This window comes from Budorcas taxicolor, chromosome 7, assembly GCF_023091745.1.
Source record: "Budorcas taxicolor isolate Tak-1 chromosome 7, Takin1.1, whole genome shotgun sequence".
NCBI classification, from domain to species: domain Eukaryota; kingdom Metazoa; phylum Chordata; class Mammalia; order Artiodactyla; family Bovidae; genus Budorcas; species Budorcas taxicolor.
This window is the reverse complement of record NC_068916.1, coordinates 20367461-20389299: the sequence shown is the minus strand read 5'-3', so window position 1 is coordinate 20389299 and position 21839 is coordinate 20367461. Positions and strand designations below refer to the sequence as shown.

The 21839-nt window shown below is 59.5% G+C and overlaps 1 protein-coding gene across 3 annotated transcripts; it reads left to right on the top strand.

Moving 5' to 3' along the window:
• Positions 1–1781: 1781 nt before the first annotated feature.
• FZR1 (fizzy and cell division cycle 20 related 1) lies at positions 1782–20269 on the top strand. 3 transcript variants are annotated; one of them, XR_008199678.1, is made up of 15 exons: positions 1796–1912; positions 13178–13298; positions 14347–14472; positions 14575–14638; positions 14711–14838; positions 15233–15315; positions 15597–15780; positions 16418–16483; positions 16869–16971; positions 17054–17238; positions 17335–17568; positions 17878–17982; positions 18468–18569; positions 18853–19487; positions 19531–20269. XR_008199678.1 is itself a non-coding variant. In XM_052642854.1 (14 exons), the coding sequence occupies exons 2-14, from the start codon at positions 13230–13232 to the stop codon at positions 18892–18894; spliced, it is 1491 nt and encodes a 496-aa protein (XP_052498814.1). In that variant the 5' UTR covers positions 1782–1912; positions 13178–13229; the 3' UTR covers positions 18895–20269. The 3 variants fall into 3 exon arrangements, 2 of the variants coding, with proteins under 2 accessions (XP_052498814.1, XP_052498813.1); XM_052642854.1 differs by having other exon boundaries at positions 1782–1912; positions 18853–20269; XM_052642853.1 differs by having other exon boundaries at positions 18468–18560; positions 18853–20269.
• The last annotated feature ends 1570 nt before the right edge of the window (positions 20270–21839 follow it).

Genomic DNA, 21839 nt, shown 5'->3' with positions numbered 1-21839 from the left:
AAACAAAAACAAAAAAACATGCACTGCAACAAAGGTAGCCCCTGCTCGCCGCAACTAGAGAAAGCCTATAGGCAGCAGTGAAGGAAGACCAGTGCAGCCAAAAAGAAACAAAGAAAGCAGGCCAAGTTCTGGCTCTCTGACTCGTTTTCCTCTGACTCGTTTTTTTTTTTTTTGGTTTGCAGGATCTTAGCTACTATAGGAGGCATTGAACCCAGGTGGCCACAGCAGTGAAAACACTGAGTGTTAACTACTGGACTGCCAAGGAACTTCCTAACTGCATTTTAAATGAAGCTTCTGTTTATTAATTTTCACACAGATCTCCAATTCTAGGAGTGGACTTGCTGGGTCATCTGATAATTCTACATATAACTTTATGGGCACTGGCTAAACAGTGGCTGCCCCATTTTACAATCCCACCAGCAATGTATAAGGGTTCTATGCCTTTGCCAACATTCTATTTCCTGGTGATGGTGGGGGGGTGTTTTATTATTTTTTTAAAATCACAGCCATCCAGTAGGCTGAAGTGGTAGTTTTGTGATCTGATTTGCATTTCTCCCTGTACTGCAGGTGGTAAGTATTTTTTTTCATGAGTTGGCCATTTCTTTCTTTTCTTTGGAGAAACATCCATTTGGATTCTTTGCCCATTTTTTGAACAGAGATTTTTATCTGTTTTGTTGACTGAAAAAAAAATACAAGTGACCTAGAGGTTGAGAGTTATGTTTTATTTGGAGCAAATTTTTAGGACTGAAGTCCAGGAGGCAGCATCTCAAGTAACCCTGAGAGAACTGCTCAGAGGAGAGTGTGTGTGTGCGTGTTTGTGGTGGGGGGTGTATGTGTGTGTGTGTTTAGGAGTCAGGTTACATAGAAGTTTTGCAACAACAGGCAAGTAGTCTGAACGTCCAAAGTAATTTTGTGAATTAAAGAAAACCAGATAACCCAAGTTAAGGAATTTAGTGTTTTTCTCTGTATGAGAAGATGCTGGAGTCTGGGCTCAGTGAAATCACTCCTTTGATATGCACGTCAGCTATCTGGGGACCATATCCTGTTTTCACATCCTGAGTTCCTCTGGGCTCACCAGAGGGAGTGACTGTAGTCTGAACGCTGATAGAGGGCAGATATTCTCCTTCCCAAGTTCCCTCAGGTTCACTGGCTCACACTGGAGGGCTACAATTGCTGATGACTGTGACATCCTTGGTTATTGACACCACAGGAAATACTAAATTTCTCAGTTCCCTGCTTGGAGGATCTGGAGGAGCACCCAAGAGGACTATAAGATGGTACTGAATGAATGAGTGAGTAAATGTGTTTCAACAGGCAGTGGGGTTTGCACAACCAGCAGAGCGCACCCACCTGCGCTTATCTGGGGGTGTGACTGCTTCAATCATTGCGATGATGGCTCTGCCCAGCGGGCACCTGTTTTGCGTGGTCCTCTAAGAACCACGCCTTAAACTGAACCGGGTCACTACCCCAGATTCCCACGTAGCCGCCTCCTCAGGGCCGCAGATCCGGTTCAGGACCTGTCGCGCCACGCTTCCTGTATTGATTCGAATCGCAACTTACGTCACGTCCTCCCGAGATGCCCGAGGCGCGCAGGCGCAACCGCGCGAACTGGGCGGGGCGTGATGGGGCGCGGGCGCGATGCTCGGGCGCGCGGGGGCGTGGCGGGGCGTGGCGGTGGCACGCAGCGCGCCGGCGCGGGGGCGTGGCTGGCCGCGGGAGCGCGCGCGGCGGACGAGGGCGCCGGAGGCCGCGGAGCAGCGGCCGACGCCATATTAAGGAGCGCGGAGCCCGGGATCCCGTCAGCTGCGGCCGCTGCCGGACGCAGCGGGGCTGCGCGCAGCGCAGGTGGGCGCGTCGCGGCGCCGGGAGAGGCGGGGCCGGTGGAGCCAGCGGGCGAACGGGAGCGAGCCAGGTGAGGCGGCTGAGGTCTGGGGACCCGCCCCCTGGACCCGAGCTGCGACCCTGAAGCCGGGCCGGGCCTGGCAGCGGCGTGGGTCTGTCCCGGGCCTCGGAAAACGAGCCGGCGATCCGGCCCACCACTCCCAGGCTTGAGCCCCGCTCCGGGAGCCGGTCAGACCCCCGAGCGCCGCCCCCAAATCCGAGCTAGGCCCGAGTGACCTCAGCATCCCACCTCCCTTCTGAACCCCCATGTCCGAGCCTTCCCCCAGACCAGGCCCTGGATGACCTCCCCAACCCGAGCCCCCTGCAGCCCTCCATCTCCCCGCGAGGTCAGCGTCCCTGTTCTTTCTAATTATGAGGTTGAGCTCTGACCACCCCTAAACCGGGGGACTCACCACTCCGCCCACCAAAACGGCCGGCCTACGCCCTAATCCTTACTCTGCATGTCTGGCCTGTCAACCTCGGGTCTCCCGAGCTCGGGCCCGGCCCAAATTGAAACTGCCCCCCCCCCCCCCCGCCCGCCCTCGAGCTGTCACGACTCACCCAGGCCTGGACCAACCCCCGTCCCCGCCCGGAGAAGACACAATCCAAGCCTTGTGGACCCTGAACAACCGGGCTGAGGGTGCGGAGACCCTGTCCGTCGGCGCTCCCCATTGTACTCACCGCGCCTCTCTCTGCTCCTGGCACATGGAAGCAGTTAGACGACGAGTTTTGAATACCTAAGTGCCCCTCTGACTCCCGGCCCCTCTGGTTTCTGCTTCTGCCTCCCTCCCTCCCAGTTTGTCCCGTTCTGACCACGACCCACCCAGAATCCACCTCTTCGTTTCGCCGCTGACTCCACCAATATCTGAGATGGCCTGGCTGTGCCCAACCGCCCTCCAGCCCGGGATCATTCTGGTCTTCCTCCAAGCACAAGCGCAGCCACTTGGGAAAGGCCACAGTCACCCCATCACAGCCATCTTCCTCAACTAAAAACTGACCCCCGCCTCCCATTGGCCGTGCCTATTCTGACCTGCCCCCAATTAAAAGCCTGAGTTCCACTGTGGTGTCCATGTCCAGCCTTAACCCGTTTTGTTTTCCTCCATCATATCAACTCTGGGTTCAAGGGGCCTTTCAGACTGGGGACTAGATTCCCCCGCCCCCACCCTGGTACGCTGAGCAATGACCTCATGCCTCTGGCTGTTGAGGCAACACCCCATCCTCTGTACCCCTCCACTCCACTTCTTACTATCCCTTGAGTGAGGACAATTTACCTAAAGAAAAACCGTCCACTAAGACCTCATGCAGCCAGATCCCTCCCCCAGATGGGGCCAGGTGGGAATGTCTGTGTAATGAAGACCTTTGAGGGGGTTCCCTTGTAGCTCAGTTGGTAAAGAATCTGCCTGCAGTGCAGGAGACCTGGGTTCCATCCCTGGGTTGGGAAGATCCCCTGGAGAAGGAAATGGCAACCCACTCCGGTATCCTTGCCTGGAAAATCTCATGGACAGAGGAACCTGGTGGATTGCAGTCCATGGGATCACAAAGAGTCGGGCACATAACACACTCCTGATGGTAGGGGCTGGATCTGTCCTCTGGAAGCTGTTGAGATGTGGGGGTAGGGGGGCTGTCCCCAGAGTGGTGCACTTTGTTGCTTGGAACATCTCCCAGCCCATTTATGGACTGTCTCGTGCGTCCTCGTGGCCTGTGATGTGGAGGGTCCCTTCTGTTTTGGCCACACCGGGCTCATGTTTCTTCTGAACTTGAAAGTGGAGGCAGGTGTGCTGGCCACTCGCTGGTGCTTTGCGTCGTGAGTGAGGTTTAATTGCTCCCAGAGGGTTCCATTAAGGATGCAGGCCCTGCCTCTCCCAAACCCAGAGCCCTGGTCCTCGGACAGTGCTTGGCTCAAAGGACACTTGCTTTGCTGTGGTGGGGGGCAGCGTCTCCCGTGACGGCGCTGGCCAGCTTGCTGCCAGGACTGTTGCCCAGGCAGGTCTCAGAGTCTGTGCCTGGGCTGGTGGCGTCTGTCTGGGGCTGGGCACAGGGGACCTTGAAACCTCACAAGGCTTCAGAAGCAGATCTGCATAGAAGCTCACACTGGGCCCTGTGTTGCGGCAGGAAGTCTCCTGCCATTCATGTTTACTGGAGCTGCTGACTGGGGCAGGTTTTGTGTACCAGGGACTTCTGCCTTTGGGGAGGCCCATGGTGGTGTTGGCTGTGGGGACCTTTAGCTCAGTGTTACTGAGAGGGATGAGGATCAGAAGCCAGTCTATCTTCCAATCTGTCTGGGACTCTGAGCTGACTTGGAGATCAAGGGACTTGTTCTTAAAGAAACCAGCCGACTTGGAATACCTTATAATCCTGGAGATTTTTGTTTGGGACACTGGTGATGTCTGGGGACATCTGTGGTTGTTACGACTGGGGAGGCTTCTAACATTGGAGGGGTGGGGGCAGAGATGGGGCTCCATACCCCATGGGACCCAGGACAGCCCCCCACTGAGAGTGATCTGACCATGACCCTGAAAGTCCATGGTGCCAAAGTTGGAGGCCTGGGACCAGAGCACCGACCAAAGCCTATGAGTGCAGAGTCTCCGTGTCAGTGCCCTGCGACGCTGGGGCTGGAGTGGATAGAGGATGGGCAGTCCATCTTGGTGATTGGCACAGGGAGCCAGCAGCCTGCAGAGCTGGGAAAGGGGTGTTCAGCCCTCTTCTGCCCCGGTAGCTCCCAGTGTTGCTGGGAGCAGTGCTGCTGCTTCGCTGTGTCAGCCAGCTCGTCAGGCCCACTGGTCTTGGCCTGCCTGCTGCTCACTGCCTCCCAAGTCTTTGGCTGCTGCAGAGCCTGCCCAGTGCAGGCAGGGAGTGTTTAAGTCAAGGGACAGGCGCAGGGCCCGGCCCCCACTGACAGTCTCCACGGGACATCGGTGGCCCCGACTGCCGTGACTGCCTTCTCCTGGCTCAGTGTCCTCAGGTGTGAAGGGAATGAGAGCGCACACTGTGCCTGGCCTGCTTTAGTCACCCCACCACCACTCACGTGGCAGCCTGCACCTTCCCCCTGTCCTTCAGTCGCCTCCACTGTCGCTGTTCGGTCATTAAGTCATGCCCAACTCTTTGCGACCCCGCGGACTGCAGCACACCAGGCCTCCCTGTCCTTCACCATCTCCCAGAGCTTGCTCAAACTCAAGTCCATTGAGTCAGTGATGCCATTCAACCATCTCATCTTTCACCTCCTTCTCCTCCTGCCCTCAATCTTTCCCAGCATCAGGGTCTTTTCCAATGAGTTGGCTCTTCGCATTAGGTGGCCAAAGTATTGGAGCTTCAGCATCAGTCCTTCCAGTGAATATTCAGGGTTGATTTCCTTTAGGATTAACTGCTCCAGTGATGTTTCTCTTATTATCTGATTTTTGTGGGTAACAGCTTTACTCAGATAAAATTGTCATGCTCCACACTTCACTCACTTAAATTGTTCAGTTGGTTTTCAGTATGTTTATGTGGTGTTTGCATCTGTCTGTCACCACTGTAGTTCCAGAGTGTTTCCATCAGCACTCATTCCCAGCCCCTTCTCACCCCTGGCGACCACTAACCCACTCTTGGTCTCTGGATCCGCCTATTCCTGGCATTTCGTATAAATGGCATCACACAACATGTGGCCTTTCGTGTTTGGCTTTTCTCACTGAGCATCATGTCTTTGGGGTCGTTCATGCTGTAGCATGTCCTCCTTTCTGTGGCTGGATAATTCTGTTGTGTGGATGGGCTCTGTCCTGATGTCTCTGCACCAGCTGGCAGGCCCCTGGGCTGTTGGCACTTTCTGTCTGTTGGGAGAGAGCTGCTTGGGACATGGGGGCACCCACCTGCTCCATCTCGGCTAGGACACCTCTGCTCTCTCTTAGTGGCCTCCCCTCACCCTCAGTTTCTTGTCCTCATTTGCTGCTGCTGCCCAGACCTGGCTCCTGACTGCGGCCCACGTGGCCAGCAGCCCGTCAGCCTCCCCTATGTGGCATGTCCAGAAAAGGTGGCCCATTCCTCAGACCTGCCCACCCCCCTCCCTTGTGTCCCCCAACCTCACCTGGGACTCCTCCTCTCCACCCCCCACATCTTGTTAGGATCACCTGCTTTCTTACCTGAGCAAGCAGATCCCAGCCCCTCACCAGCCCACTAAACCACCTCTCATCAAGCCCCTGCCCCATCCTTCCCCACCCCTGCCACCAGCCACCCCAAGGCACAGCCCAGGAGGTTGTGACAGCCTCGTCACCTTTCCCCCTTCCTGCTCCCAGTGTGCTCCCCCAGACCATGCCTTCCAACCCCCCACTCTTCCCCAGATCAGAACTAGCCTGGGAGTCATAGGGTTGTGACCCTCAGTGAGAGTGTCATCTCTACCAGGCCTGAAGCTGCTTCACGAGGCAGGGTCAGGCTGCCATGATGACGGGGAGGCCACTTGAGGTGGGGGGAACAGATCGGGGGTAGGCCTGAGTGTCTGTCTGTCTGCACTCGAAGAAGGGCTGAGCACTGAGAGGTCAGTGCTAGTCTTCAGAACCGGAGGAGGCAACTTTTCCCCCTAAAGAGTCCCCTAAACCAGAGGGTCGCCATCAAAACTGAGGGTGCAACATCAGTGGGAGGGGCAGAGATGCTGCTCAACCCCACTGCCCAGAAGAGTCCCCACAGGGAACGACCTGGCTGCGTATCAGTATGTGTGGAGGGGGCTGCCCTCGACATGCTAGGCTTTTCCTTCTGCCACTCCCACCCTGGACCCGTGGGTGGAAACCACAGTGAGGAGATGGAGGAAGTACCTCTGACACTCAGGGCTGCCTGTGAGGGGTGAGGTCCCTGAGCCCAGGTGTGCAGGCGGACACAGAGATCTGTGAAGGCTCTGGGGTCCTGATGGGCCACGATCAGGAGCTGTGGTCATATAGATGGTCATGAGTCACTGCTGTGGCGCTCAAGTCCTTCTTCCTTTCCGTAGGCTTGCATCCTTTGAGCTGCTGCAGACCCAGATGCCCTTAAGGCCTGAAAGCTTCACCCAGTCTGACGGGAGGGGGTGCCCTGTGAGCCAGGAGGTGAGGGTGAAGGACCTGGAAGTGAGACTCTCTTGGGGTGTGGTCACGGGCAGGAGAGCTGTGTCGACATGGCTCTCCCTGCCTCCAGGCTGTGAGTCCTCGCTGCTTGGCAGCTCCTACACCTGCCCGCACATGGGGCTGTAAGCCTCTGCTAAATGAGTGAGTGAGTGAATGAAGGACAAGAAGAGGCTCCCCAGCTTCACCGCCGGGCCTCCCCACCCAGTGATGCTCCTTAGTCACTTGGAAGACACTGTCCCCTACTGGGCACAGCCCTCTCTGACTCTGGCCGTCCTCAGGCTTGTCCTTCCTTGGCCTTAGACGTGAGGGGCTGCTCGCTGGTTGGGTCCCCTCTGCAGGTGCAGCCACTCCCTGCTCACATCCTTGTCTGTGCCTCCGCTGTGGCAAGGCCCAGAGCCCAGGTCTGTCAGGAGTCAACGCCGGTACAGCTGCGGCCAGCCCTCCAGCCGGCGGGAATCCCACTCCTCTCCTGTTCTCAGGACGCTCCTCCCTTGTCCAAGGGGAGACCAGTCCTTGTCACCTCTGGGGAGAAGATGGGGCCCTGCCCTGTGCTCCCCACATGCCGCACAGCCTACATTGCTGGGCAGTGGAGGGGCAGGAAGCAGGTGCGGCTGGGACCTGTCGTGCGCCCCTCACTGAGCCCGGGAGACCAGCTCCGCTCCCTAGAGTCCCCTTTGGGTCAGACTCCCTACCAGCTACTCCATGGAAGTTGCACCCGGTTTCACCCCTGCACTTGTGGTGTTACTCCATGATCCCCACTTTGAGATGAAGAGACAGGTCCTTAGAGGAGAAGTTGCTTGCCCGTGCCAGTTAGCCAGTAAGGGTCGAAGCCCAGACTCACAGCCAGCTCTGTCCCCCTCCACAGCCTGCCCTGGGACTGGTGATGATCGCAAGAAGGGGATCTGCCAGGGCTGGCCGGCCTGCGCCCACGTGGACAAGGCAAAAGCAGAGACTCTGCTGGGAGCAGAAGGTTGGAAGGCCCCCATTTCTGGTTGGGTCTCTCTCTGTGGGACTTCTCCCCCACCCCTCAGAGTCTGGCTGGACTAAGACGGCCAGTTGCCCTGCCTTCTCAGGGGCTGCTGGTCAGGAAGCCATGGACTGGCACCAGAGCTACCGCAGTCTTTGGTTTCTTCAGCTGCATGCCTCATGGGCCAGGAGGGTGCCTCCTGGAGGTTTAGGAACCCCCTCAGAGGCTCTGCCCCGAGCTGATGGTTCTCAGGGAGCCCCAGGTATTGGGCACCACGACCCCTAATTGGATATCTCCCACTGGAGCCGACTGGTGCTGCTTCACCCTGGCTGTAATGACCAGTCTCGAGAGGGCCTGGGAGCTTTAGACAGCTGGCCTGCTGGTGCCCGGGTGCCCACCAGCCTCCTAAGCCCCAGGGTCCCTCCTTTGTGGAACGGAGATAGAATTGAGCCTGGGGACTGCATTGAGTCATGCACCTGGACTGTCTGGCGCTTCGCTGGCTTCTGGAGGGGCGCAGGTGGGCTTCGTGTCCCTGCCGTCAGCTGTGTCCTGACCGCCTCCCCACAGGGCTGGGAGCAGAGTCCCATCCCCTGGGATGCAGTGCCTACGGGCTCTGCTGGCTTGTGTCCTCAGAGAGCCTTTGGGTAGCCTGTGTGACCTCCCTCCTAGAGGCCAGATTTACCCTCTCTAGAGTGATGCTGTGCCTCCCCTCCCACCTCGGGACACTGGACTGTGTCTGGGGACATCAGTGATCCACTCAACTGGGGGGATCCTCCTAGCATCAGACAGGTGGGGGCCTGGGGGCCTGCTCTACACCCACAGCGCCCTGGATGGCTGGGATGTCAGCAGTACCTTGGGGATGGGGGAGGCCAGCAGCTGCCTGGAGTCCTGAGTCATGAGCCACGTCACGGGGTGTCTCCTTGGCCTCAGAGCCCCACAGCAGGAAAACAGCAGGAGCGGTTCTCAAGATAAGCAAGGCCCCAAAGGACCTGCAGTTGGTCTCAGCACTGCTGGAAGCAGGGCACGGCCCTGTGAGCCTGGCACAAACTTGCCAGGGGTATGCCCAGGATCCTGCTCTCAACCTGAGGAGGCCTCGACAGCGACAGTGGGAGGGGCTCACTATCCTGGGTCCTGCCCCACAGGCCACTGTCTGACCTCATTTCCTCTGGGCTCAGGGAGGGGTGGTTCCTGCTCACCCTTGGGGCTGCAGTGACTGGAGGTGAGCACCTGCCCTTGTGTTCTTCCTCGGGTGGGACGCCAGCTGTCAGGAGAGCTCTTGGGGCTTGGACACTGGGTTATCTTCTGGCCCCTGAGTCCCTGCCAACCCAGGGCCAGCCCATGCTCTGTCATTTCACTGGCCTGGCCCTGTGGGCCTTCCCAGCACTGCATCGGATCATCCATCCTCTCTGGGGGGCCGTGACAGGCACTGGGGTGTGGAGTGACATCTCCAGCACCCACAGTCATGACAAGCACAGATATCCCCAGACTTGGCCCGGTGTCCCCAGGGCAGAACCACTCTGGTGAGGACCACTAGGTTGTACTGAGTGCTTGGTAACTGGAAATCCTGCAGGCTGGAGGGCTGGGCGAGGTCAGGGGTTAGTGAGAAACTGCAGGGGAAGCCTCCTCCAGTGGGGCAGCGGCTGGAAAGCCAGGAGTTGTTAGGAGACAAGCAAAGGGGGCAGAGTGTTGGTGTGCACAGCTCGCCGTGCCCCTGCCATGGAGACTCTTCTGGTCTCACGCCGGGTGTGCGTGACCCCTGCTGTGTCTGGCTGCTTATTTCTGTGAAAGGTTGGCGAGTTCCCGAGACGCAGAGTCCAAGAAGCACAAAGTGACAAGGCAGGAGACCAGGGCTTCCTTCCTCAGTAGACCCCATCCTGTAGTTCCTCTTCCCCAGACTGTCTAAACCTTCTGAAAACAGCTTGTTCTGCACAGCGTGTTGTGCGTGCAGTGGGTCCCCAAGACCCCCACCCCTTTACCACTGGGAAAAAGGCCAGGCCCCCAGGTAGACATCTGAGCTCTGTCCCCTGCTTTCCTGAGCAGCCTACATACAGTAGCTTCCCCGTACACATGGGTTTGCACATGTGTGCCAGAGTTTCTAAAGGGAAATTCTTAGAAGTCAAAAAGGATGTGCGTTTTTAGATTTTGAAAGCTGTTGCCAGATTTCGGCTCCTGCCAGCAGTGGGTGGGAGTGTCTCCTCCGCGGGCGAGGGTGTGTCCTCTGATCCTGGAGCCCTGCAGCGTGAGGTGGGAGTCAGCATCTCCCGTCTGCCTCTGACCCTCCCCCTCCCTCTTAGAGGGACCCTGTGATGACACTGGGCCTCCTGGGGAATCCTGGGTCGACCCCATCTCAGGGGCCTTAACCCCGTTTGCAGAGCCCGTTTTGCCATATAAGGAACACAGCCACAATCAGGGACTAGGGACCTCTCTGATCCTCAGCAGCCACACCTGTCAGCAGTGAGCTGCCTGCCCACCACACGGCCTTCTGCAGACTGTCCTGTCGGGACGTAGCCCACAGATGGCAAAGGGCGCTTCACGTGGGCGTGCTCACTGGATTCAGATTTAGTGCACACCCGGTGCCTGGACACTCAGCGTTTTAGCAGCAGTTCCTTTGTGCGTCCTAGAAAACCAGTCTTCACGGACTCTGCAATGGCCTCAGTGCTTTGGGCTCTTAACTTCTGGTGTGTGGGCTGCATCTGCACCACTGTCTGGGCCCTGCCATCTGACCACACAAGGAGCCGCTAGGGGCGTTGACATGGTGGCTTTGGTCTGTGAATGGAGAGGCCGTGGTTTCCATCAGCCCTGTGGGCACCCTCCTCGCCATCCCTGAGCTGAGGCCCCAGAGGGGGCGCCCCTGAGCACATGGGCTCCCGGGAGCTTCCTGCCCGCCATGTGGCAGCTGAGGCCCTGTTTGGGTCTGTGGAGTACATTCAGTATGTCGGGCTGGGAAGTTAGCCCTCTGAGCCTGGTTTCCGTGTGTCTGCCAAGCAGGGACAGCCACTGACCTAACTCAGACGCTGGAACAGAGCTCAGTGGCTCCTCTCAGTGTCCTGCCTGCTCATAACCTGCTCACAGGCCCCTTGGGGGAGGAGTAGAAGGCCAGAGAAGGAGATGACTGGCAGTCATTTCAGAGGCTTTGTCTTGCGGCCACAGTGGACAAAACGTGTCCAGGGACCTCTGCCAGACAGGATGCCAATGGCCACAAAGGGGCGGCTTCTTTCACAGATTCACCTGAAATGGGAGTGGGGGTTGGCAGTGTTGCAACCCCATTTCTCTCAGTGGGAAGTCCATGACAGGGCTGTGGACCAGCAGGGCTCGGAAGAGCCCCAGGCCAAGTGAGGGGGTGCCGTGGCCTGGGGTGGGGGAGGGAGGGCAGGTGGACCTCCAGGCAGGAACCCTGCTTGCCCCACCTGACCCCTGACCCCTGACCGCTTGCCCGGCCTCGCGTCCTCATCTTTGCGAGAGGGTGCAGGCAGCCAGTTCACAGGGGGCTGTGTTAACGGCCCCTCAGGGTCGAGCCCCCTTGGCTCTGCTTTGGCCGAGCGTCTGCCTTTGGGCCAAAGCCGCACTGAGAACGCCCTGTGCCTGGCACAGTCCCAGTGAGGGACGGGGACCTGACAGGCTCGTGCCAGTGCCTCTGCCTCAGCCCAGGGTCAGGCCCAGGAACTCGGGGAGTCTGTCTGAGGTGTGGAAGTAGGACGTGGGCAGATCCGCCTGAGCATCTCTTGGTCTCGTGGTCACACGTAAGAGCAAATGTTCTTTGATTTCCTTTTCTGTCTGCATGGATTTGACGACTCTGGGACTTCCTAAGAGTGGAGTGACCCAGCGTGTGACCTTTCCTGTCTGGCTCCTCTCACAGCATCATGTCCTCAGGGCCCGCCTGGCGTGTGGCAGGTGTCAGAACCTCCTTCCTTTTTAAGGCTGAGTGATACTCCACTGTGTGGAGGGACCACATTTGTTCATCTGTTCACTGTCGATGACTTGAGTTTCTCTTCTTGGTTTTCGTGATTAGTGTATGTAAAGGCCCTTGAATACTGGCTTCTTTGTGGGTCTGTTTCCTTTCTCCTGGGTGTATATCTACGTATATCTCGAAGTGCACTTGCTGGGTCTCGTGACTGTGTATATTTGATTTCTTGAAGAGTTAACGGGTGAGGGGCTGGGGGCAGTCAAGTGTTTAACAGGGACAGAGTGGGGAGTGAGTGTTTCATGGGCCCAGAGCTTCCATTTGGGAAGATGGGACAGTTCTGGAGATGATGGGAGGATGGTTGCGTAACAGTGAGTGTGTTTAGTGCCATTAAGCTGTGCACTTACAGGCGGTGACGATGGTGAATTTTACGTTATGTGTACTTTACCATATATATTTTTTTAAGGCAGGAGTGGACTTCGCCAGGGCACTACATCTAGCAATTTGTATTAGTAAGCTTAATTTCTGGCCAGGCTTTGCTTTCTTCGCTCGTATTTGGTCTGTCACCTCTGTGTGCTGGCCTGGAGGCTCAGGGGCTGGAGCTGGCCTGGCCCCACCTGCACATGGCCCTCCAGCTGCAGGAGTAGACTGACAGTGGCGGGAGAGGCGGCGGGCTCTGGGCATGCCGTGCTCGGCCCCCTCCCGAGCCTCATGTTGCCCTCCCTCAGGGCATGCTAGCGTGCGGTCGTGGGCACCCTGGACCCAGGTCTGCTGTCCCCCTGGGAATGGTGTGCTGCTCTCGAGGCGTCCTGTCCTGGAAGGTGCACAGCCCTCCTGCCTCAGGCCTCTCTCTTCAGCCTCCCCTCATGCCGCACTCTGACTCCGGTCTTCAGAGAGGCCTCCCGACTGGGGGACCTGGCGGGGAACCTGTCTGTCCACTGGTGGCGATGTCCCTCCACCAGACAGGCCTCGTGCCCAGTCATCTCCATGGGGAGGGCCAGGCAGCTGATGGACCCCCTCCCCACTCCTGCCCCCTGTTCTGTGCTTTGGGATCAAAGCTGCTCTGCTTAGAGGAACAGGGATCAGCACCACCCCTCCTTTCTCTAGGGGCCCTAGGAGCGAGGATGTGGTCCAGAGGTGGCAAGACCTGGGCCTGTGCGGGAAGAGGAGGGCTCCTGGGGGCAGGTTCCCCACAGGACAACCAGAGAGGAGCCTGTCTGCCCCATCACGGCCCTCCAGGCTCCTAGGGGGAAGGCCCCACCCACATGGCAGGGGGACTCGGCTGTCGCCCAGGGTACCCCATGGTCACCAGAGACCAGGGGACCGCTGTCTGTCGGTGCTGACCTCTCCCCCTCTCCCCACCAGGCCGTCCAGGGCTGCTGAGCACGGCTGGCAGGCCGTGCCTGCCTGCCTCACCATGGACCAGGACTATGAGCGGCGCCTCCTGCGGCAGATCGTCATCCAGAACGAGAACACGATGCCGTGCGTGAGTGCTGGGGCTAGCGCGCCAGCGCCGTCCTGCCTGGTGGAGCCTGTGTGGTGGGGCTGGTGGGGGCCCAGGTGTGTTCAGCCGCTGGGCTTTGTCCTTTGAGAACAGAGGTGCCCAACAGGTGACACACACGTTCTCCCCCATGGTGGCAGCATGGTCACACCCAGGTGTGAACCCCCCAGCACCTCCCCACACTTCCTCTGCTGCTGGGGCCACAGACCCCTCATTCTCTGGGTGACTGGGACAGATGAATGGGGGGAGCTGTTTTGCTCTTTGCCAAGCTCCTACCCGCTCCGCCATGTTGTAGGCTCCCAACACTTGGCAGGCTGTGCCCACCACTTCTCAGCACTCTTGGCTCTGCACAGGCTGTCCAGAGTGGGCTCCTTCTTGCCTCTTCCAGTGTCTGGGGTTGTTGGCACTCCTGGGCGCACAGACCTGTCCACCCCACCTCTGCCTTGACTCTGCCACCCCTTCCTCTGTGTGCTGATGTCTCTGTCTCCTCTGAGGACACAGGCCTTAGGTTTGGGGCTGTTCTGCTCCAATGTGAGCTCATCCTGCAGAGACCCAATTTCCGGTTAAGGTCGCACCCCAGGTCCCAGGGGCGGGACCGCAGCAAATCTCTCTGGGGAGCGCAGTTGAACCTCCCTTATAGGAGGAAGGGCGTTCCTGGGACATTCCCACTGCCTGACACCACAGCCGGGGAAGAGACCATGTGGGGATGTGGGTGGCGGGACAGGTGGACGCCCTGTGTTCTGTGCCGCCACCTCTCCTGTCCGTGTGTGACCCTGGAGATGGATTGCAGGTCGTGGTGATGCCCGCACTTGGGCTCTCGCTCTCTAGCCACTTCCTGCCCAGGGAGCGGGACACACGAACTGAGCCTCAGACGTGGTGCCATTCACAGGCGCCAGCACATGGGTTACTTCCAAGATCAAACCCTTAGCCAGAGGCCACGGACAAGGAGACGTAGCGGTCGGGGCCTTGGTCAGGGAGGAGTCACTGGCCTTGGGGGCTCTGAGGCACCCAGCCCACCCTGCCGTCCTTCCAGGTGGCGGAGATGCGGCGAACCCTGACCCCTGCCAACTCCCCCGTGTCCTCCCCCAGCAAGCACGGAGACCGCTTCATCCCCTCACGAGCTGGTGCCAACTGGAGCGTGAATTTCCACAGGATCAACGTGAGGGGCTGCCGAAGGGCGGAGGGTGAGACCCTGACTATGCAGCCTGGGGGCAGGGGCCGATCCTTCCCACTCACTCTTCCTTCCCCACTCCACCCACAGGAAAATGAGAAATCCCCCAGCCAGAACCGGAAAGCCAAGGACGCCACCTCGGACAATGGCAAAGGTCAGCACTCGGGTCTCCCCCACCCCCAGCCCCCCACCCCCAGCCTGGCCTCACGGAGCTTGGTGCCCACAGATGGCCTGGCCTACTCAGCGCTGCTCAAGAACGAGTTGCTGGGCGCTGGCATTGAGAAGGTTCAGGACCCACAGACAGAGGACCGCCGGCTGCAGCCCTCCACGCCTGAGAGGAAGGGCCTCTTCACGGTGAGCCCACTGGCCGCTGCCGCCTCCTGCGCAGCCCTGCTGGGAGCTGGAGTCCAGACGGTGGGGGCCCCTTTAACCCTTGCCTCATGCCAGGCTCACCTCAAGCCGCCCACCACTCCTTTCGTGCGTGAGCCCCAGGGCAGCGTCAGGGGCCTGGCTTGGGACCCCCCTGACACTCTGAGTTGAGGAGCTGGTGGCTGTGGGGCCAGGAGAGATGGGCGGATGCCAGCAGGCCTGTGGGAGGACACCTCGGGGGCCAGGCCTGGTTTTCTGGGGACACGTGTCTCTAGTCAGAGTGCTTCCGGCTTGGCGCCCTGTGTGCTCTCCCCCCAGGGGCTCAGGGCACCGGGGCTTTGGGGCACAGCATCCACTCAGAGGTATCCCCCACCTGCAGTACTCCCTCAGCACCAAGCGCTCCAGCCCCGATGATGGCAATGACGTGTCCCCGTACTCCCTGTCCCCCGTCAGCAATAAGAGGTGAGTCCAGACTCGCACAGGGTGGGGAGGGGGCAGTGCTGGGGGCTGTGCACAGGTCAGCGAGGCTCCTGGAGGAGGCTCCAAGCAGAGGGCAAGTGCATGTCAGCGCTCAGGGCAGCTGAGCACCCATGGCAGAGGGTTGGTGGCCATGGGGTCACCCACAGGTCTGGAGTCACAGTGTGTCAGTCAGGATGAGCCGAAAACACCAGGGGCTGCTGGAAAGGGAGACTGTGAGGTCCGTGCAGTCACTGCAAAGCCACTACCCCACCTCCTCCCTGCAGTCAGAAGTTATTGCGGTCTCCACGGAAACCCACGCGCAAGATCTCTAAGATCCCCTTCAAGGTCCTGGACGCTCCCGAGCTGCAGGACGACTTCTACCTGAACCTAGTGGACTGGTCCTCCCTCAATGTGCTCAGCGTGGGGCTGGGGACCTGCGTGTACCTGTGGAGTGCCTGCACCAGCCAGGTGGGTTTCGCTGAGCGCGTGCACACGTGTGTGTGTTGCGGAGGATGGTGCTAGGGAGCAGCCAAGCCAGGCCGGGCCCTGTGTGAGCCATGGGGGAGCTGCTGGGGCCTGGATAGTTCCCAGCCACCCCCTTCTCCTACCCCGTCTCCTCAGGGTGCAGACCATCCCTGCCCTGGCCTGACTTCCAGCAGTTAACAGTCTTTGCTTCCGGCTTGAGCACAGGGCCCCCACCCAGCAGTAACTCCCCCTCCTCTGGGTGGCTGCTGGCCCTCAGGGTGGCATGTTTGAGGGACAGAACTACATGTTGGTGGGTTCAGAGAAAGTGAGTGGAGCCCCCCACAGGGACACTGGCACACCCACATACACATCCCCTACAGCCCGTGGCTGATGCCTGCTGCAGGGCCCCCTGGCTGTGATGCCCGTGCCCCTCCAGTCTGTGCAGTCAGCATCCCTGTGCTTGTGTGTGTCCCTGAGCCTCCAGCTACCTCCTGGGCCCACAGTGAGGCCGTTGCCCACAGGCCTGAGGTGTGAGGGAATGAGAGAGTGAAGGGGTGGGTGGGTGGGTGGATAGACAATCTGGGCCTTAAAGGAGGAGTGGGCCCAACATCTGTCGCACCAACATTACGCCTTCCACCAGGTGACCCGGCTCTGTGACCTCTCCGTGGAAGGGGACTCAGTGACCTCCGTAGGCTGGTCTGAGAGGGTCAGTACACCAGCTCCATCCCCTTGCTGGGCAGGGTAGGCACAGGGGAGGTCTGACTGGACTTCACTGGAAGGGACTTCCACAGTGGTGGGGCCTTGCACACCCAGAAGGAGCCTTATGGTCATTTGTCTAGCCCCAGTGACATCTGCGCCCTGGCTGTCCCTAGCCTGGTTAGATGACAGACACGGGGGTGGCCAGGTTTGCTCCACATTGTGACGCATGTGGATCTCTGCGCATGTCATGTGGGTGTTAACAAACCTAAGCTCCATATGACTTACCTGCCTGGGTTGCGAGGAGGGGATCCTATGGCACAAGCATTAAGAGACTTTGGAGGGAGGGGAGGGCCCCATGCTGGGCCTGACACCTGCCCCTGTTGCCATCCTAGGGGAACCTGGTGGCTGTCGGCACACACAAGGGCTTCGTGCAGATCTGGGATGCCGCTGCGGGGAAGAAGCTGTCAATGCTGGAAGGCCACACGGCGCGTGTCGGTGAGGAGCCACCTGGGGGCAGGGGTGGGGGTGTGCTGTGGGGTCAGGCCGCATCCTCAGCCTGCCCTCCACCTGGCCACAGGGGCGCTGGCCTGGAACGCTGACCAGCTCTCATCCGGGAGCCGGGACCGCATGATCCTGCAGAGGGACATCCGGACACCCCCCCTGCAGTCAGAGCGGCGGCTACAGGGTCACCGGCAGGAGGTGTGCGGGCTCAAGTGGTCCACCGACCACCAGCTCCTCGCCTCGGGAGGCAACGACAACAAGGTAGGCCAGCCCCTCGCTCCCTGCAGCCCCCTCTGTGGAGCAGGGGTGACGGGGGTGTGCCGAGGGACGCCAGCCTCAACAGCCCCGTCCCCGCAGCTGCTGGTATGGAACCACTCAAGCCTGAGCCCCGTGCAGCAGTATACAGAGCACCTGGCCGCCGTCAAGGCTATCGCCTGGTCCCCCCACCAGCATGGGCTGCTGGCGTCTGGTGGCGGCACGGCTGACCGCTGCATCCGCTTCTGGAACACGCTCACAGGGCAGCCGCTGCAGTGCATTGACACTGGCTCCCAGGTGTGCAACCTAGCCTGGTCCAAGCACGCCAACGAGCTGGTGAGTGGTGGGGTACAGGACGGGTGGGCGGCAGGGGGGTAGGCGGTCAGGCCTTGGCCAGCCAGATCTGGCAGAACCTCACCCAGGCGTCCATACCCAGAGAGGCCATACCCAGAGTGACGCCCAGAGAGGCCCAAGGGCTCTCATGGGCAGTGTGGTCCCTGTGTCTGTCCAATCGTGGACGAGGGAGCCGGGCTGGGGGCTGTCACCTGCTGGTCTCTGCACCCTTAGGCAGGTCCTGTGTTCTTGTGCTTTGTGGATGCGTCTGGGGGCCTGGGACCCCGGCACAGTGCCCTTTCTGTCCCCTAGGTGAGCACACACGGCTACTCACAGAACCAGATCCTGGTCTGGAAGTACCCCTCTCTGACCCAGGTGGCCAAGCTGACCGGGCACTCCTATCGGGTCCTGTACCTGGTGAGTCTCCCTGCCAGGCCCAAGAGGCAGTACGCCCTGCTGCCCAGGTCTTTCCTCCTATCTGGGCCAGCTCCGGGCCCCGGGACCGAGTGACAGGTTGTGGCATTGTCACTCTGAGTCTGTTTCACCAGCTCCCTGCCCTGTGAGCAAGGGTGGCTCTGCGCACTGTGTGATCTCCAGGTGTCTGCTTCCACATGGAAGTGGAAGATGCTGCAGATAACCCCCATGTACTTGCTCAGGTCATCTCTAGACGGTGCACTAAGCAGCCACTCTCACGTGTCTGGTGACAGGAGCCCCTCTCCTCAACGCACATGCCCTCGTTAGCATTTTGGTGTTTTCCAAAAAAAAGTTTTGTCCTTAAGCCAGCGAGTCCTTTGCCGAATCGCACAGCAAGGTCATCCCTCGTCACAGCAGGCAGGATGTCCTTTATGTTTTCCCTGGGTGCCTGCAGCTGCAGGGACAGTGGCCTCTCTCTCCTCCCATAGGCCATGTCCCCCGACGGAGAGGCCATCGTCACCGGTGCTGGAGACGAGACATTGAGGTTCTGGAATGTCTTTAGCAAAACCCGTTCAACAAAGGTAAAGTGGGTCGGTATCAGCGCCACATGTTCCCAATTGTGTGCCCCCAGCATATCCTGCCCCCCCCCCCGCCCCGCCCCACCAGCCTTGATCTCTCCAGGACCCCCAGCCCCTCTCTGCTTCTGCATTGCCTGGCCCTCTTGCACATCCTGGGGCGCTCACCATGCTTGGTGCCCGCACAGGCCCCTCCTCTGGCTCAGAGCCTCGGGGTCTCTCCGGGCAGAGCTTCCCTCCCATGCCTGAGCGGCGGGGCTGGGCTGAGGGCTCAGCATTGCCCCTGTGTATCCTGCAGGAGTCTGTGTCCGTCCTCAACCTCTTCACTAGGATCCGGTAAACCCACAGCTACCGGCCGTCCTGGTCGCAGAGCAACACCTTGTCAGCGTGCATGGACCCTCTGCTCCCCCCCACACGGGCCCAAGATCGGCAGTGGGGTGGGGCGGGAGCTGGGCCTGGAGAGACCCTGAAGATTCCATTAAAGCCTGATTGCGAACCCTGTTGGCCAGTGTTTGGGGCAGGGCCGGGGCGGGCAGCAGCAGGAGTGGGGCTCTGGCTCCCCACCCTGGGCAGCCCCGGCTCGGACAGTGTGCCCAGCGCAGGACGACTCCTGGACTGGCTGCTTCCATCACCCATCACCACCACTGCCTCATCAGGGCTGCATGCTATGCCCAGAAGCATGTGCCCACCGCCGCCCACGCCTGCCGCAGGACAGGACAGCTGGACACCACGCCGGTTGGCCAGGAGGGATCACAGGAACGTGCCCTCTTGAGGGGGTCTCTGCAGCCGCCTCTGCTCTCCCTGACCTGGCCGCCCCCCGCTGACTCTTGAGTGCACGACATTGGGAGCAGGCCCAGGCAGGCTACATGCCAGAGGTCATCTCGAGGTGGACTTGTTATCTGAGAACTCTAGGGGGATCTGTCACTGTCACGTGTTCACCCCAACTGAGCCCTCCTTGTTGCTCACGGGGTCACAGGCAACTGTGATTCTTGGCACTTGCAGGGTGACCAGTCAGGGTAGCCTGAGGGCAGAATCGATCCCAAGGGTCAGGTCCTGTGGGTGCCTGGCCCTCCCCAGCCCTTCCTTCCAGGCTACCCTAGTGGGTCCTGTCTGCACCTTCAGCCAGGGCAGGGGGCACCGCAGGGTCCCCCTCAAGTTTCCCGAGCTTCCCCTGGCTCTGGGCCCACCTCCCTGTCATGCTTCACCCTGTTTCCGCTGCACCTGGAGGAGACGGAGGCGGGAGGCTAGGCCGCTGTGGCCAGGGGCCCGAGCAGCTGCCTCCCTCTCCCCTTCTGAGGTGGGAGGTCATGGATGGGCGTGGACAGGGTGGGGCAGGCCGTGCAGGATCCCTGCTCTTGGTTCTGAGTACCTTTGACCCTCAGCAGCCAGCGTGTGCATGTGTACATATGTATTTGTGACTTTCCTTTGGATTTGTTTTTGTGTTTCTGTAAATTGGTCCCCAAATGTTAAGGCTCGCTGGCAGGGAGCTGTGACCCATCCCCACCCCTGGGGAAAACGGGTCACAGCTCTTAAAGCCCTAGCATTCAGAGGGTGGGCGGGTGTCTGAACTTGGGGAAGGGTGGGCCTGCCCCCAGCTACTTGCAGGGGGCAGAGGGACAGTGTGTATAGACATGTGTATGCCCATTGGTCCAGGTCTTATTTTTGTTTTGAGTCTTTTTTTTTTTTAATAAGAAAACAGTCCTGTGTCTACCGCACCCGGCCTGGCTCTGCTTGTGGGCCCCGCATTTGAGGGCACAGACAGGGCAGAAATGATGAAGCATGTATTGTCTTCCAGTGCAGGGGCAGGGCTGGGCATGGGAGCAGGCGGCTGGTGGGAGAGCCAACCACGTGGTCATGCCCAGTGGGTCTGTCAGTGTGTTTGGCTCTGATGGTCTGCACTCGCCGTAACCCCAGAGCAGCCTGAATGTCACAAGCAGGCGGTGACAGGCTGAGGAGGCCACTTGTAGGTGGTCAACAGGGAGTGCCAGTGTCCCTGAATGCCTGGATCCCTGATCCATGCCAGTCCTTGCAGCCCAGCTGGTGGCAGGTTCTGTGGGAGTGAGAGGGTGGACCCAGGGGTGGTGGTGTGAGTAGCCAGCAAGGCCTGGCTCAGGGCCCTGGGCTTGGGGGTGGGGAGGTGGGTAGGACTTGTTTCCATTGCTCCTAGACTGACAAAGGGGAAGGGTGTTAGTGACAGCTGAGGGTGAGATGGGGAGGAAGAAAGCAGCCAGGCTGGAGGGGCTGCGACACTGGATGGGCCCCCCAGGTGGAGACCCAGGGGGTCCTAGAAGAAACGAGGTGAGGCTCCTGCAGTGAGCAGATGCCCACGACTGGTGGTACAGCCTGTGAAGATCCTTGTCTTGGGCAGCGGGGACGAGGGAGGCCGGAGTCCAGACCTGCCCTTGAGTAGCTTCTGTCATGCAGGTGAGTGGACAGTGAAGTGTTAAGTGCATGTGGCAGGCACAGTGTGAAGGAGGGTGGGGGGCTTGGGAAGAGGCAGCTCTCTTGAGCCCAGGGCTGAGGTGGGAGTAAGGGTCCAGTGTGGGGCACAGACAACAGCCGGGCTGAGGCAGTGCCCCAAGCCGTGGGCATAGCTATGCAAAGGCCCTGGGGCAGGACCATGTTGGAGGAACAGAGGAGGGAGACCTCTGTGTGTGGAGCAGAATGAGCAAGGGGGAGAGGGAGGAGGGGAAGGAAGGGAGGGGATGGGGGAGGTCAGGCAGGGCCTGGTGGGCTGAGGAGAGGATTTGGGCTTTTACCCCCAGGGAGGTGGAACAGGACCATGTTGCTGTGTGGAGACCTGGACACAGGTGGGAAGGGACCAGGGAGGAGGCTGTGCCCTGTCAGGTGCTGGCAGGAGTATAGCCACAAGCCACTGGAGATGGTGAAAGACAGCCAGGTTCTAGATTTGTTAATTTTTTTACGTGTGGTGAAATGCGTGTAACATATTAAGGTGTACAATTCAGTATGTTTTTAGTATGTATCCTATGTTGAAAAGAAGCCCCATCCCCATCAGCAGTCACCCCCCGCCTTCCCCCTCCCAGCCCCTGACAACCAGAAACCCACTCTGTGGACCTGCCTGCTCTGGACATTTCCCATCAGTGGAGTCACACCCTGTGCCCTTCTGTGTCTGCTTCTCTCACGAGCGTCGTGTTTTCAGGGTTGTGTCAAGTGTATCACTCCGTTCTGTGCTGAGAAGTGCTCCCCAGCACGGAGGGACCCTGCTTGGGGTTTCTGTTCTGCGGTTGGTGGGTGTTTGGGTTCCTTCCGCTCTGGCTTTGGTGG

Coding starts and splice junctions, on each gene's coding strand:
- FZR1 (XM_052642854.1), top strand. CDS start 13,230: ATGGACCAGGACTATGAGCGGCGCCTCCTGCGGCAGATCGTCATCCAG. Junction 14,473..14,574: donor TGAATTTCCACAGGATCAAC/GTGAGGGGCTGC, acceptor CTCCACCCACAG/GAAAATGAGAAATCCCCCAG. Junction 16,484..16,868: donor CCGTAGGCTGGTCTGAGAGG/GTCAGTACACCA, acceptor TTGCCATCCTAG/GGGAACCTGGTGGCTGTCGG.